Source organism: Sander lucioperca, chromosome 8 (genome assembly GCF_008315115.2).
Source record: "Sander lucioperca isolate FBNREF2018 chromosome 8, SLUC_FBN_1.2, whole genome shotgun sequence".
NCBI lineage: Eukaryota > Metazoa > Chordata > Actinopteri > Perciformes > Percidae > Sander > Sander lucioperca.
The window spans coordinates 6111506-6125469 of record NC_050180.1 but is presented as its reverse complement, the minus strand read 5'-3'; the positions used below and the strand labels follow the sequence as shown (position 1 = coordinate 6125469).

The window sequence follows — 13964 nt, the reverse complement described above, 5'->3', positions numbered from 1 at the left end:
ACAGTGGCAAACTATACACGCCCTGACTACCCTTTTTTTTTTTTTTTTAAATCTTTGGTTGACCGGTCAAAAGCCTGATAGATTTACAATCCACCTTTACATCACACAACTTGACTTCTTCTCTTAAAAAAATAAAAATGAAACAATTGCTAAAAAAAATTAACATTTGCACACACAATGTCATTCCCTCTTCCCATTCACGTGTTAGTTGTTACCCTGCCAGGGAGATCCGAATCGCCTCCCGTCCCACTGTCACACACAGCCGTCCCCATCCTGCACTTCCTCTGGTCCATTCTGGAGTCCGTCCAAGAAGAAAAGCACATGCATGAAAGCTGCGCACGCACGCACGCACGCACGCACACACACACACACACACACACACGCACACACACACACACGTGCGCGCGGACGCACGCACGCACACACACACACACACACACACACACACACACACACGCTCTCCGTTTTGTTCTCTTGCGTACACAAACACACAGTCACACATAAATGTAAAAGAGCGAGAAAAATAAGGTGACGCGTGAAACCAAATGCTTAGTTGTCCAAAACAGAAAGTAAGTGTCCGTGGTTGAAAGGAAAGAAAATAACCAAAGGCATTAAAAAATAAAAAAAAAATAAAAAAGCGCCAGGGTTTTGTGGACAGCTCTCATCGTTTCTGCGAGGCGATCATCTTGGAGACAAAGTTGACGATGGCGTTGGCGGGCTGCTCAGGGTCGATCTCGGCGAAGAGGTGGCTGACGTTGTCCGTTGTGCTTCCCTGCTTACGCGCCACAAACCCAAACAGCCTGGAAAGAAAAATTTGGAGAGGTATTTGTAAAGGCTGCCGTGCATAAGCATTGGACTGTGTCTACAATGGAATCCATATCGATAGACGACTGAATTTGTATAGAAGAGATTTACATTCAACTTAACTTGTTTGCCATTAGCTTTTTTCCATTAAAGGTCCCATATCAAACTATTTTTCAGGTTCATACTTGTATTTTGGGTTTCTACTAGAACATGTTTACATGCTTTAATGTTAAAAAAACACATTATTTTTCTCATACTGTATGTCTGAATAAACCTGTATTCACCCTCTGTCTGAAATGCTCTGTTTTAGCGCCTGTCTCTTTAAAACCCCCTCCTGAAAAAGCCCAGGCTGCTCTGATTGGTCAGCAGTTCCTGGGTCATCCGCAGATTCGCTCTCTTAAGTCTCTGCATTGTCATTGCAGTCGGGGAATGACTGTAACGGCACTGTAGCAGCACTTTCTACCTATAGATAGTATAGTTGTTACATCACAACGGTACAGATGTCCTGGCGGCTTGTCTAAAGGCACAGTTTCTGAATACAGACTGTGCCCATTTCTCTGTGGATTGAGTAGATTGAGAGGATTGATACTTTCACAGTATTTATAAAGGACCTCAATTAAAAATATGACGTGGAAATCTCACTTTTTACAATATAGGACCTTAAAGGACAATTCCGGCGCAAAATGAGCCTAGGGGTTAATAACACATGTACCGAGTCCGTTCTCTGGGATATGTTTTCATGCTAATCCAATGTGACCAGTTTTATCGCAAACCGCTAATTAGCTTATGAAGCTAGTCGTCGGGGCACGGGTAAAGTAAAAACAAATCGCTATTTTTATACCACTAACAAGGCTCAAAATAGCACCACACTTCAATGGTAGAATAATGAGGGTCCCTACATGTAAACCGAAGCATTGAGAACTTTGTAAGTGTACAGACAGTTTATTAAAAAGATAAATTAGAAAGAGAGTACCGTTCACGTATACAGGCGGGCGCCATCTTGGGAAAACAGTCATGACCAGTCAAACGCCGTGCTTGAGTTATGTTACTGGTTACTGGTTACCCGGCGTTCGTCGTTCAACTTCAAGTGTGGTGCTATTTTGAGCCTTGTTAGTGGGATAGAAATAGCAATTTCTTTTTACTTTACCTGTGCCCTGACGACTAGCGTTACAAGCTAATTAGCGGTGTGCGATAAAACTGGTCACATTCAATTAGCAAAAAAACATATCCCAGAGAACGGTCGACTCGGTATACGTGTTATTAACCCCTAGGTTCATTTTGCGCCGGAACTGTCCTTTAACTAAAATTAATACTTTGAAATATTTATTTAAACAGATACATTTTTAAATTGCATCAGTTTGAAAATAAGACACCTAGTCTGACGAGGTCATACTTATTTTTTTAGATATTTAAAAAGAATGTCGCAAATGACCAGCTAACTATTAACTAAGACTCCAGATGAGCACAGCTGCAGATAAGGTGATTTGCTGACGTGTGCCGGGGACGTTTTGATGTCAGTTGGAAAAATCGAATGTGATTATATAAAACAGCCTATCTAATCATTACTGGCTACTTAAATAATATTGTGTGTGTCAGATGAAGTAGTTTATACTCAGACATTACATTTCAGATGCAGTTTCCTCTGCTGCAGCGGTCAGTTTGTGGTGATGAATTGCCCAAACAGGCAATTTCAATTTTAGCTGTACAAAACCGTGGTACGGTCCTCTAGTTCAGTGGTTCCCAACCTTTTTTCCTTGGTGCCCCCCCTACTTATGTCTAAGAAAAGCTGAGCCCCCCCCTCCGAAACCGAAGTTGAGGTAACTCTCCCTTACTTTCTTTTTTGATACAGAGGAGTTATCAGCACTTTTACGTTTCTCCGCCATGTTTCGTTCATAAAATAGTGATGCCGTGGCGGCAGGAAAAACGAGGATGATAGCAGCTAGCAGCTGACTTGATGACAGCAAGGGTCACAGGTTAAGAGAGAACAGAAATATATAGTTTTTATACAGACTTTTGTATACATTATACTTTATATTCTAGTGTATTATCATAATTTGTTTAACATGTGCAAATATTTTTTTTTTTTACCTCAACCTCAAACCAGATAAACACTTGCGCCTCCCCTGTGATCTTTGCCGCCCCCCTTAGGGGTCCCCGGACCCCAGGTTGGGAACCACTGCTCTAGTTAGTTAAATATGATTCAAATCTGATTCACTGATTAATGCCCCTTCTCCTTTGTTCTGTAGAAACATCAGATCAGTAGCACTGTAACCCACAGAAGTTAACTTACTTGGCTGTGCCTCCCTCAGGCTTGTTCCACCTGTAAAGATTTAAAGAAGTGTTAACATTTTAAGACAGCTACATACTGATGAATGGTGGACTTGCTGGTAAGTTTTCTGAGAATTTAACAGCATCAAATGAGTAAAAGGCAGGACTCACACAATCAATAATGTGAAAATAATAATACAAACAGTGGACAAAGCTGGACAAAGAATTTGGACCTTCTTCTGATTTTTAAATCATCTTGGAACTCACCAGTAATTGTGCATCTGAGCAGCCTAAAACAAACCACTATTGGAATGTTAAGAAATCACTTTCATGTCTCTGTACTCACTTTCTGTCCTGAGGGTCAGTATCGCAGAACGTGACAGTGTTGGTCGGATAGTGGCGTCGGAAGAAAAGCCTGTAAAGGCAGAAAACATTACAGAGGAGATTAGAGAAACACCAAAATACAATAAAAAGAAAAACACTGTTAAAATGTGCATTATGCAGTATGCAAACTTTAGTTTAATCTGGAGGTAGCATACATCATGATGCTGATAAATAGAGCATGGCCGATACCTGCTTTCCACCAGGAAATCGGTTTGCTGATTACAGCCACAGATTATACAAGTCCAGCTGCTCAAGATCAACTATAACCTAACCTCAACTCAATGCAGATATTGGGTAAAACATGTGTCCAACTGATGATTATCAAACTAACTTCAGCATTGATACCGGAGTGTTTTTTTCCCCCATGGTGTTGTCTCTGTTGTTCCTCGATCATAGTCTAAACACTCGCCTCACTCATTAAATATGTATGTTAATGTGTGATGTAGCACCACCACTTTTTAACATCGTCTAACACAGTAAAAAATAAACATTGCTATCTGGTGGACATACTTTCTAATGGTGAATTGGTTTCAAAATTACCCAAAACATATCTTTGGCATTTAATGTACTAGTTTTAAATGTATACGGATACCTGTAATATATCGAAGCTATGCTTAAATTGGCCAATAACATTGGCCATGCCGACATGTCGTCTGGGGATTTAATGGCACAGTATGGTTAGTATTGGTTAAAGGTTGCATTCATCCTGGCGCCCTAAACAAAACAAAACCGAGTTCTTGATTGAAATACTGTAGTAAATAAATAATAGGACCGTGATCCTTTAATCCTGTGTTTGCAGTTTTGCCTCTGACTGTGTGCAGTGGCTCATGTCGACACCTGCCTTTAAAAAAAAACATCTCATGTCTCTTACGTGTTCAGACATCAAACTCTGTCTGCAGCAAAGTCTCCTTAATAGGGCTGGGCTTAAAAAAATGATATTCCCATTTAAAACGACTTTCATTTCAATGATCCAAAATCCATTCATAAAATCCAAAAATCGATCTTTCATCTGTATCGATCTGTTATCCTATGAAACTAGAAGACGTAAGGAATCCATTGATACCAACTATTTCGTGCTACCTTGTGGGGAAGGGGGTTAAATAACCCTCCAAAGATAGGCTACATTTTGGTGAGGGAAAAACTGGCATGGCCTTTTTCAAATGGTTCCCTGTGTCACCTCAAGATATCTGAATGAAATGCCACTCAATACTCACTGAGTGTAGAGTATGTAGAGCTACACTTTATTGTGTCTTCATGTTTTATAAAAAGGACATTAAAGGTGCTGTAGGTAGGATTGAGAAGATCCAGGATTTAGCCAAAAAATGTGAACATCAACAACTTCTCAGTCCCTCCCCCCTTTCCGCTAAAGCCCAAAACAGTCTCCTAAGCCCCTCCCCCCACAAGGGAGAATAAATGCGTGTGCATGAGCAGTGATTGACACACAGTTAGACACCCCCCCTGGCCCTGATTGGTGCATCTGAACAGGGAGCGGTGGATTTTTGCAAATCACACTACAGGCTGTACTGGACTGTAGGTGGTGCCAGAGGAACTAGATTTTTTTTAATGACCTGCTTCATGTAGTTCTACTGGAACATAGGGTCAGTTTCAGCAAATATGACAGAAAGTTAGTTTTATAAGTCTTACCTACTGCACCTTTAATGTAAATGCTTTGGGGGTCAGTTCTTAAATAAAATCGATTTGGGACCGTGTGAATCGAAACAGAATCCATTCGGAAAAGAGTTGACGATACCCAGCCCTCCTCCTTATGTGATGCAATGTTGAACGTTTCAGGCCGTGGGTAAACACGGGACAGGTGGGATCCAGACTTACTTCCTCTGGTTGTCGGTCAGCGTGATGCCTTGTGAAGACACCTTGAAGTGCACAATGGTGGCAGTAGCTGGAGAAGAGGCAGCCAGTGTCTCAGATATCGCCTTGGCAACAGCCTGAGGGCCTGTCAGGGACTCCATCTCCACTGAGTTGATGTAGAGCACGTTGCATGCTGGGAAGAGAGCAGATGTCCCAGTCAGATAACAGAAAAAAGAGATGTCAAGATTGCAACAGGTGGACAAAACCATCCAAATTGTATTTATTCCAAAATTAATCCTGTTAAAAACACCTGTTTTGACCGATTCATGCAAAAAAAATATTGATTTCCTCTCATTCGAGAACATGCTGTCTGGAAAAAAGCTGGGGTCAACAAATCCATCCAAATCATTCCACATAAAGACATTCTGCCTGTTACAGTATGGACAAGAAGCTGGACGCTAATGTTAACAGACAAAATGTAAATGCATCTCAAGGAGTTCTGTTAAACAGGGCAATACATCTTTTATCTTCATTTGTGCAGGTTAAACATACACGGACAAACACATAGGATGCACATTCCACATGTAGGTTTCCATATAAAAGTGCACAGGGTTTACCATGGGAATCAGCAGGGGCCCTCTGCACTGGGATAACAAGGATGTCATGTTGTCAGAACAAGTGAATAGGATGATTCAGGACACATTTATTAACGTGGCCATTAATGTCCTAGAACTTCAAAGCTTTGTTGGCTGTATTTCAGTCTTAAAAAACGGAGACCGTCCCGTTCTTACTCCCAACTTGTAACTTGGTCAGTGGCCCTCTGCGTCTCATGCCAACGCACGAAGCAGGCTTCGACCGCAATACTGTGAGATGGTGTAGTGGTTTGGTGGATGGATGGGTCAAAACCAGGGGTTAATGCATAGACCAGGGGTCTTCAACGTTTTGTAGGCCAAGGACCCCTTAGCTGAAGTTGCATGTTAAACTGGGCCGGATGGATGAAAATGAATGGATTCGAATATATTATTTATACATCATGTTTTGATGTTAAACATATATGTGGAAGGCACAGTGAATCCCTAATCTTAACTGTATGGCTACCATAGTGGCTACTTTACGCTCGATGATGTTTTAAGCCCCCAATGTCGACTTCAAGGCACCTAACCCTAACCTGAAGCTGAACCTTGATATATAATGCTGGATTTATATTATTGTATATTTTCAGACATTTTAATAAAAAAAAAAAAGATTACAAAACATATTTTTTAACATAATTTGGCAGCCCCCCTGCACTAACTCTAAGGAGCCCCTAGGGGTCAGGGACCCCCTGTTGAATATCTGTGGCATAGACTGTATAAGTGGAGCCAAAACGTCGGGATGGCCCCTGGTGGCTGGCTGCAGTAAATCCCACCCACTCCATGTACCAAAATAAAAAAATCAAAGTACACGTCAAACACATTTTTCCCAAAGATGGTTTCTGTCATTTTAGGTCGTTCTTACCATGATGATGTTTGTTCAAGTGTTCATTTTTCTGATAAGTTTTTGTTTTTAGTAATTAGTTATTTAATAATATAAAAACGGGGTGAAACATCATGATTGACAGCTGTGATTGACTTGGGATTGGTCAAGCGGGTGTACGGGCGGGACTTTGATACCGCGGCTCCTCCGCTCGATCACTACTGCGCAGACTCTGGCTCCAAAATTACAAGATGACAGCGCCCGTATTCAGGATATTTGGCTTCACGGTTGTACAGTGGGAAGAGTGGAGACGTTCGTCTTTATATGTCTATATATGTCTGTGGTCAAAACAAACACAGGACGGGACATCTGTTTGTGTCCCGCGTAAAACCACAAGTCAATGTTGACTTATTTTACCTTCCGTACATAAGTTAACTAACTTATGAAACGCACTTAACTGTAGTCACGTACACAAGTTATGTAACAAACATGCTTATTTTAAAGTGGCTACGAGGAACTTTCAGTTTGTGTTGATTCTAGCGGCCCCTTTTGGACAAAAGCGCTAGTTTTTTTACCACGTGTTTTAGAAGCAATGGAAAGAGAGAGACGGCAGGATGGATTGCAATGAGGTAATGTATTTATATGTGACTATGTCAGATTAATAATTACACCAAAATCTGTGACCTATCAGAATGTGTGACTGTAGCGCTGTCTGCCTGCCATAAATCATTTTTTGACTTTGCAGGAAAAATTGTACTCTTGCAAAGGCATTACTAAAAACTATATAAAACTAGCGTTCTTTTCACTGTTAGTCTTGTTTGCTGTTACAGGTCATTTACGATCATCAGATTATTACAGTTTCAGAAACATTTAAAATGTCTTCATAGTTACTTTAACTCAAACCAGGATCTTTTCCTAAACCTAACCAAGTAGTTGTGTTGCCTAAACCTAACCATACCCTGCATGTCGCACTGACCGCTTCAAGAAATCATTCCTACCACAGGCAATACAACTTGTTAACACTTCATCACTGAGTGTTAGATAGACTCATATACATCACAATACTGCACTAAGTGCAACTTGCACAAACAACAACAACTAACATATTAGTAAAAATTATAAATACTATTTAAGTAGTTGTGCATTTATTTATTCCCAACTTGTATAAATGTTACATTTAATTTTTTGAATATTTGTTCTTGTATCTCATCCTATTTATTATTCATTATTTCTTGTATATTCTGTATGTGTGCTGTGTGTATTATATTTTGCTGCTGTAGCACTGAAATTTCCCAATTCGGGATCAATAAAAGTCTATTTAATCTAATCATGTTGGCGAATGTGAGCGTTAAAAACGCGATGCCAAGGGGTCCTGTCTAAGCGTTCGTATGACGAGTTGGGAGTGAGAATGTGTTGGACCCTCACAGCACAGCTTTTAACAAAAAGAATGAATGAAAGTGAGTTTATGTGTTACCTGCTCCTTGTTTCAGCCTTTCAGCCAGTGGATTTGGTGCGGCCACTTCTGACACTTCCTCGATGAGATCTACATTAAACACCAGAGAGGGGAAGTTACCAGTTGTGGCATACATTTTTTTTATTTAGTTGCATCAATGGCTCCATCATCATTTCCTGCACTAAACATTCGAATATGCCTATTACTTTGTTAATTATAGGTTCCAGTCTCACCACTACTACCACTATTATATACTGGTTATCCACCGGCAATAATACATTTATGGTAATTAGTTTTAAATCGTGCCTAGCAACAAAACTATTCACAGATGGAAATGCCTGGAACTAAACTAATTTAACAGGATATAATGTGTATTGTGCATAATATATACTTCAAATAATTGTGTACGTAGTAAAATACAAACGCAAACGCATTTTAAGATCAGAAACATTTTGAGTCCCCCCCTCCCTTGCCTCACAGTGGTTTGGTCCACTGCTTGGTTTTCTCCCTGTAGATTAACGGTACGCAGAAGTCATGGGACTGCGTCATTAAGTAAGCTGTTTTATTCATTTTAAACACTGGATGAAGACTGGCTAGTTAGTTAGCTTGCTTGCTAGGAGGCTCAGTTTTCAGTTCAGCATCATCTGTCTTAGAGAAAAGAATCATCCAATGTTTAAAGTGAATGAAATAGCCTTTCCAGCCTACTTACTGGAGTTCCACAACTACACATATCCTCTACAAGTACTTTTCTGGCTGTGTTACATGGGCCCCTTCAATAATTGCTCTTAAGAAAGTTACAGTACAGTACAGTTTAAAGAGATTAGAGCGCTTGGAGCTTTTAACTGTAGAAAGCCTGTGAACATAATGTGATCAAAACTGTACTCAGAAACAACAAACAATCGCTTAAAAATGCATGTTGATGAACACACATTTGGATCCACAGACCTGTGGTAGGGATGAGTAGTTTGCAGGGTAGGGCCAGTGGTGTGATAGCATGTTGGTAGACCAGGGCAGACAGACAGCCTGTCAAACAGACACACCAAACAGTCAGAAACGCTTACATATATACAACTTGTTTACACATATGCAGTAGTACTCCCCAAGACCTGTAATCAGACTTTCATAGTACAATTGACGCATTTCCCCTTTAATAACTTCATCGTGACTAACAAAAACAGACACTTCTGGTTCCACTCCTGTCAGCAGGAACATCACTTCCCATAATTCATCTTTTTAGGTCGGATGGATTTGGTTAAATGTTAGATTTGCAACAGATCTGCATGGAAAAACAAACTACTGTAAATGTAGAAAAAAACATCTTGGATATGGCAGCCATCTCTCTCAGTACATGCGCACGCAAACACGCACGCACGCACGCACGCACGCACGCACCCGCGCACACGCAAACACACACACACACACACACACACACACACACACACACACACACACACACACACACACACACACTCACAGCCTTGCACAGTGTAATTAGTAAGGAGAACATGAGTTCAATCACTACCTTAACTACTATAATTAAAGTAGGATTACATGTTTAAAAAACTTGGAAAGGGGTGCAGCTCTGTGACAGACAGAAAGAAACACTAGTGTTTTGACTTGTCTTCCAAACACCTTTCACTAAGCTGCCAGTGCACATGTGAGTGTGTATTCCAGGGCGGAGAGAGGGCAGCAGAAAGCTTCCACTAACCAAAGTAAGGCTCGTTGGGACAGCCCTTCAGCTTCACTCCTTTGGGGCTGCTCTCAATCAGGAAGTGCCTCACCAGCTCGTTGGTGACGTCACCTGCAACAAAAGAGAGGGAGTCTATGTAACACACAGCTGATGAGCATGGAGACATCTCCTCATATCTCTGGTATTCAGATATTACATCTGTCACCACCCTGACCGAAGAGCACTACAGGGAGGAAGAAGAGCTACACAAAGCACTGGAGTAAATACATGGTGCATTAGTGACTCGTTGATGTGAAGCAGCATCCTGCCCCCTACCTTTCTTGTTCTGATGCACTGAGGGTGGAGGAGAGGCCACCTTCATAGCCAGGCCGTAAGCCCCCCTGAATGAGTGACTGTCCCGGATAACAAAGGCTCCAGGCTCCCTTTCTCTCAGCAGGCCGATGGCTGTAACACAGTGGACATTCAGTTTGTAATGTCAGAACATTAGTTGTGAGGGTAGCGATACTGTCGTAGACACAATCAACTCTATGATTTTAAGCCATGCAAGTGGCGAGTTTCCAGTGGTGGAACGGAACTAATTTACTCATTTACTTACTTTAAGTACTGTACTTAAGTACAAATTTACTACTACTCCGCTACATTTCAGAGAGAAATATTGTACTTTTTACTCCACTACATTCATCTGACAGCTTTAGTTACTAGTTACTTTACAAATTAAGATTTTTGCACACAAAACACATGTAGTTTATAAAATCTGATGTTTTATTATAAATGAAACTAGCCAACAATATAACGGCCCTACAAGTCCAGCTGAAATGATTAGACCATTAAACACACAACAGTTTGGATCATTTCCAGTTTCAAAAATGGGAGGATTTTTCTGCATTGGGTACTTTTACTTTTATACTTTAAATACATTTTCCTGATGATACATACTTTTACTATTACTTTAAGTTACATTTTCAATGCAGGATTTTTACTTGTGACAGAGTTTTTTTTACAGTGTGGTGTTAGTACTTTCACTTAAGTAAAGGATCTGAATACTTCATTCCACCGCTGCTAGTTTCAGGATCAAATTGGAGGGATCATTAAAGGATCATGGTGAACAAAAGAAGAAGGTAACCAAACCTTAAAAGAACAACCAAGAGCAAAGGAGCAAGTCAAGTCCTGGCCCTTTGTTTCCAACATTGCTGTCAGTCTGTATTTCATTAAAAACTACAGCTTTTAACAAGACACTTTGTTTTAGACACGCCATTGTTCAAGGAGAACAGCTTTGGATCAATTACTTCAGTGTTTAGTTCAATGCCTCCGCCTGTCCACATGTGATAGTTTAAGGAAGGAAGATGGATGAGATGAGCAACACATGCAGATGTTACCTAATTCTCTACATATGTTGTGGCTTTTCTTCTGGGAGTGCATGGCACTAAGTATAAACTCTTGTGTGTGTGTGTGTGTGTGTGTGTGTGTGTGTGTGTGTGTGTGTGTGTATGTGTGTGTGTGTGTGTATGTGATGTCATTGCAGTTGAGCATGTGCTTGTATTTACCGTCCTATAATCCAATACCGGCCATGAGCAAATGCAGATGGGGCAGCCAATAGCCACTGACCTCACAATTAAACACACACGTACAGTGCAGAGATGTCCAGGTGTGTATTTTTTTTGAAATCTTCATGCATATTCATTATTGCGTATTATGGAAAGTGATTATGTTTGGGCTTGACTGCGTGAAAGTTAACACTGTGACTTCAAATTTAACAAAAGCATTAAAGTTCAATCATTTCAAATGTGGTAACATTTCAAATGCTTCATAGGCCTACTCCAGCAGAAACAATGGTGACCTATTTCCACATTGAAAATAGGTAGAACAGGGGTGTCAAACATATGGCCCAAGGGCCAGAACCGGCCCACCAAAGGGTCCAATCTGGCCCACTGGATGACTTTGCAAAATGGGAAATTTGAAGTCAATTGCAAATTTTCAATATTCCCATTTGTGCACCGGCGCTTGCATTGTCCTAAAAAGAGACGCAGGTTACGCTGTTATAGATCCCACATGCTTACTGTACATGCATGCTACACACTGTAAAGCAGATAGGCTACTGTTCATAATAGACACAGTGTTGGGTTTTACCCTTAAAAGTTGACCAGTTCCTATTTTTTACACAGAGGTAGCCTAAATTGGAACCCAGTGTTCTTGGTGTATTCACAGCACCTTTCAGTGCTCAGACAGGGAATATAATGTCCCACGCCACTATCAGACTCACTTTCTTTTCCAGTTGAAAACTGAGACATCTTGTTAAAATTGCATTTATTTCTCTTAAGATATCTCAGGCTGTTCATCATCTGTTTTGTAAATAGATTGTTCATTTTGTACTTTTTCCCCCTTTACACTAACAGAAAGGGACAAATTTAGGGTTGTTATTAATAGAACATCCAACCAACATTTCAAACCGTTTCTGCAGCATAATTCACTACTCCACTGTCCATTACTGTGCTTTGCATGTGGCAAACTATCATATGTTTGCCAAAATATTGCTAAATACACATCTTCCTTTTATACTACTTGCTAGCAAGGTTAGCTGTTTACCTCTCACTGGCAAACATACTGTAGTTGCATGCTGCAAAGCTTTCAGCTCCACCTTAGAAGCGTAAAGAGGCTGAGTCTTTGATATTCAAAACATAGGTTTCAGGTGGAATATTCCTTAATATAACTGTCTAAACATTTTGGCACACTGGCACACACTGAACTGCCGATTCCCCAACAGGCACCTGGCACCACAAAGTAGAAATGAAAGGGCAAGAAATGTTACAATAAGTGTCTAAAGGTCATTTAAGAGACAAGTCTTTCGGTATCTTACCTTGCTCCCTGGAAATGTCTGGCTTGTACCAGAACTTGGACGTGTCTTGGACAAACTTGACATTCAGCCTGCTCTCAGGACTTCCGTCTGCAACAAAAAACAAAAGAATGTCACAGAAAGGGAGAGAAACAGAGAGGGACTCCTTTTCATGTCACTCCAGATGATGGCCTTACCGGGCATATTGAACCTTGAGAAGTCAGAGAGGGTGTGGAAGTAGCTGGGCGTGCTTGCTCCACTCATCGGGGACATTATCTTCCCGTTCAGTGTGCCATAGGACAGTGCTCCGTTTGGTCTATCGCCGCTCGACATGCGCCTCTTCTCTGGAAGCTGGGGCTGGAAACCGGGGGCGGGGCTGCCCTGTCGGAAGCCTACACCCATCCCCGTCAACCCCCCATCCTGGTAGCCTGCAGGCGAGATGGGGAAGGAGGGAGTGGGTGGTCCCTGGTAGCCCGAGGAGCTGCTCTGTCGCGACAGGTTCCCGTGTCTCTCATCTGGGGTGGTGTAACCGCTGTGCATGGGGTGACGGTCCAGACTGGGGCTTCTCTGGGACACCTGTGATACAGAGGTGGAAAGAAACAAATTACAATTACTCGCGTTACTGTAACTGTAATAGAGCTGGGACGATATGCTTTTGTCCCGATTCGATTCTTTCACAATACATAGGTACCAATTTGATTTGTATTGTGATTTTTCGTTTACTGCGATTCTAGACGTACTACGGTTCGAGTATTGCGATTTTCTTTTTCTTCTTTAACAAAAACAGAAGATGAATAATGCACTTCTAGAAACAATATATCATGACAAATTTCTTCTAAGAAGAATGCACAAAACATGAAACAAACCGCCATCAGCTGTACCGTATGAACAGAAAATATTTAGGTGAATCATTGGTTAAAAAAAAAAAAAAAATATTGATTCTGGGAAAGAAAAGACAAAAAAATCGATTTTAATAATCTTCGCAAAGAAAATCACGATACATACGATTTTCGATCCCCAAACTACTTCTACTTTTTAAAGTAGTTTTTAAAATCTGTACTTTTACTTTTTCTCAAGTACGTTTTGTTTAAAGTATTGTACTTCGCCACATTTTAAATCCCATCCATCCATCCATCCATCCATCCATCCATCCATCCATCCATCGTTTGTGTTCCCTAACGCTAAAACCACAAGAAGGATGGAGATGGACAAGTCCGACACCAGTGGTGAAAGAGACTTAAATGTCTTTTGTCGACGTGTTCCTTTACTGTTAA

The 13964-nt window shown here is 40.9% G+C and overlaps 1 protein-coding gene across 14 annotated transcripts in view; it reads right to left on the bottom strand.

The window, feature by feature from the left end:
- Window positions 1-429: 429 nt before the first annotated feature.
- Window positions 430-13964, bottom strand: part of tns1b (tensin 1b) — a 237720-nt gene continuing 224185 nt past the window's right edge. For 11 of the 14 annotated variants that reach the window (XM_036004705.1, XM_036004706.1, XM_036004708.1 and 8 more), the window contains 11 exons: window positions 12888-13266; window positions 12715-12801; window positions 10176-10304; window positions 9879-9971; window positions 9116-9193; window positions 8192-8260; window positions 5880-5906; window positions 5287-5455; window positions 3419-3487; window positions 3095-3124; window positions 430-800 (listed from right to left, as the gene is read on the bottom strand). In XM_036004705.1, the coding sequence (XP_035860598.1) occupies window positions 662-800; window positions 3095-3124; window positions 3419-3487; window positions 5287-5455; window positions 5880-5906; window positions 8192-8260; window positions 9116-9193; window positions 9879-9971; window positions 10176-10304; window positions 12715-12801; window positions 12888-13266 (1269 nt within the window). In that variant the 3' untranslated portion in view covers window positions 430-661. Of the gene's footprint in view, window positions 801-3094; window positions 3125-3418; window positions 3488-5286; window positions 5456-5879; window positions 5907-8191; window positions 8261-9115; window positions 9194-9878; window positions 9972-10175; window positions 10305-12714; window positions 12802-12887; window positions 13267-13964 lie in introns of those variants that run through there. The other 3 variants (XM_036004701.1, XM_036004712.1, XM_036004711.1) reach the window with 2 other exon arrangements.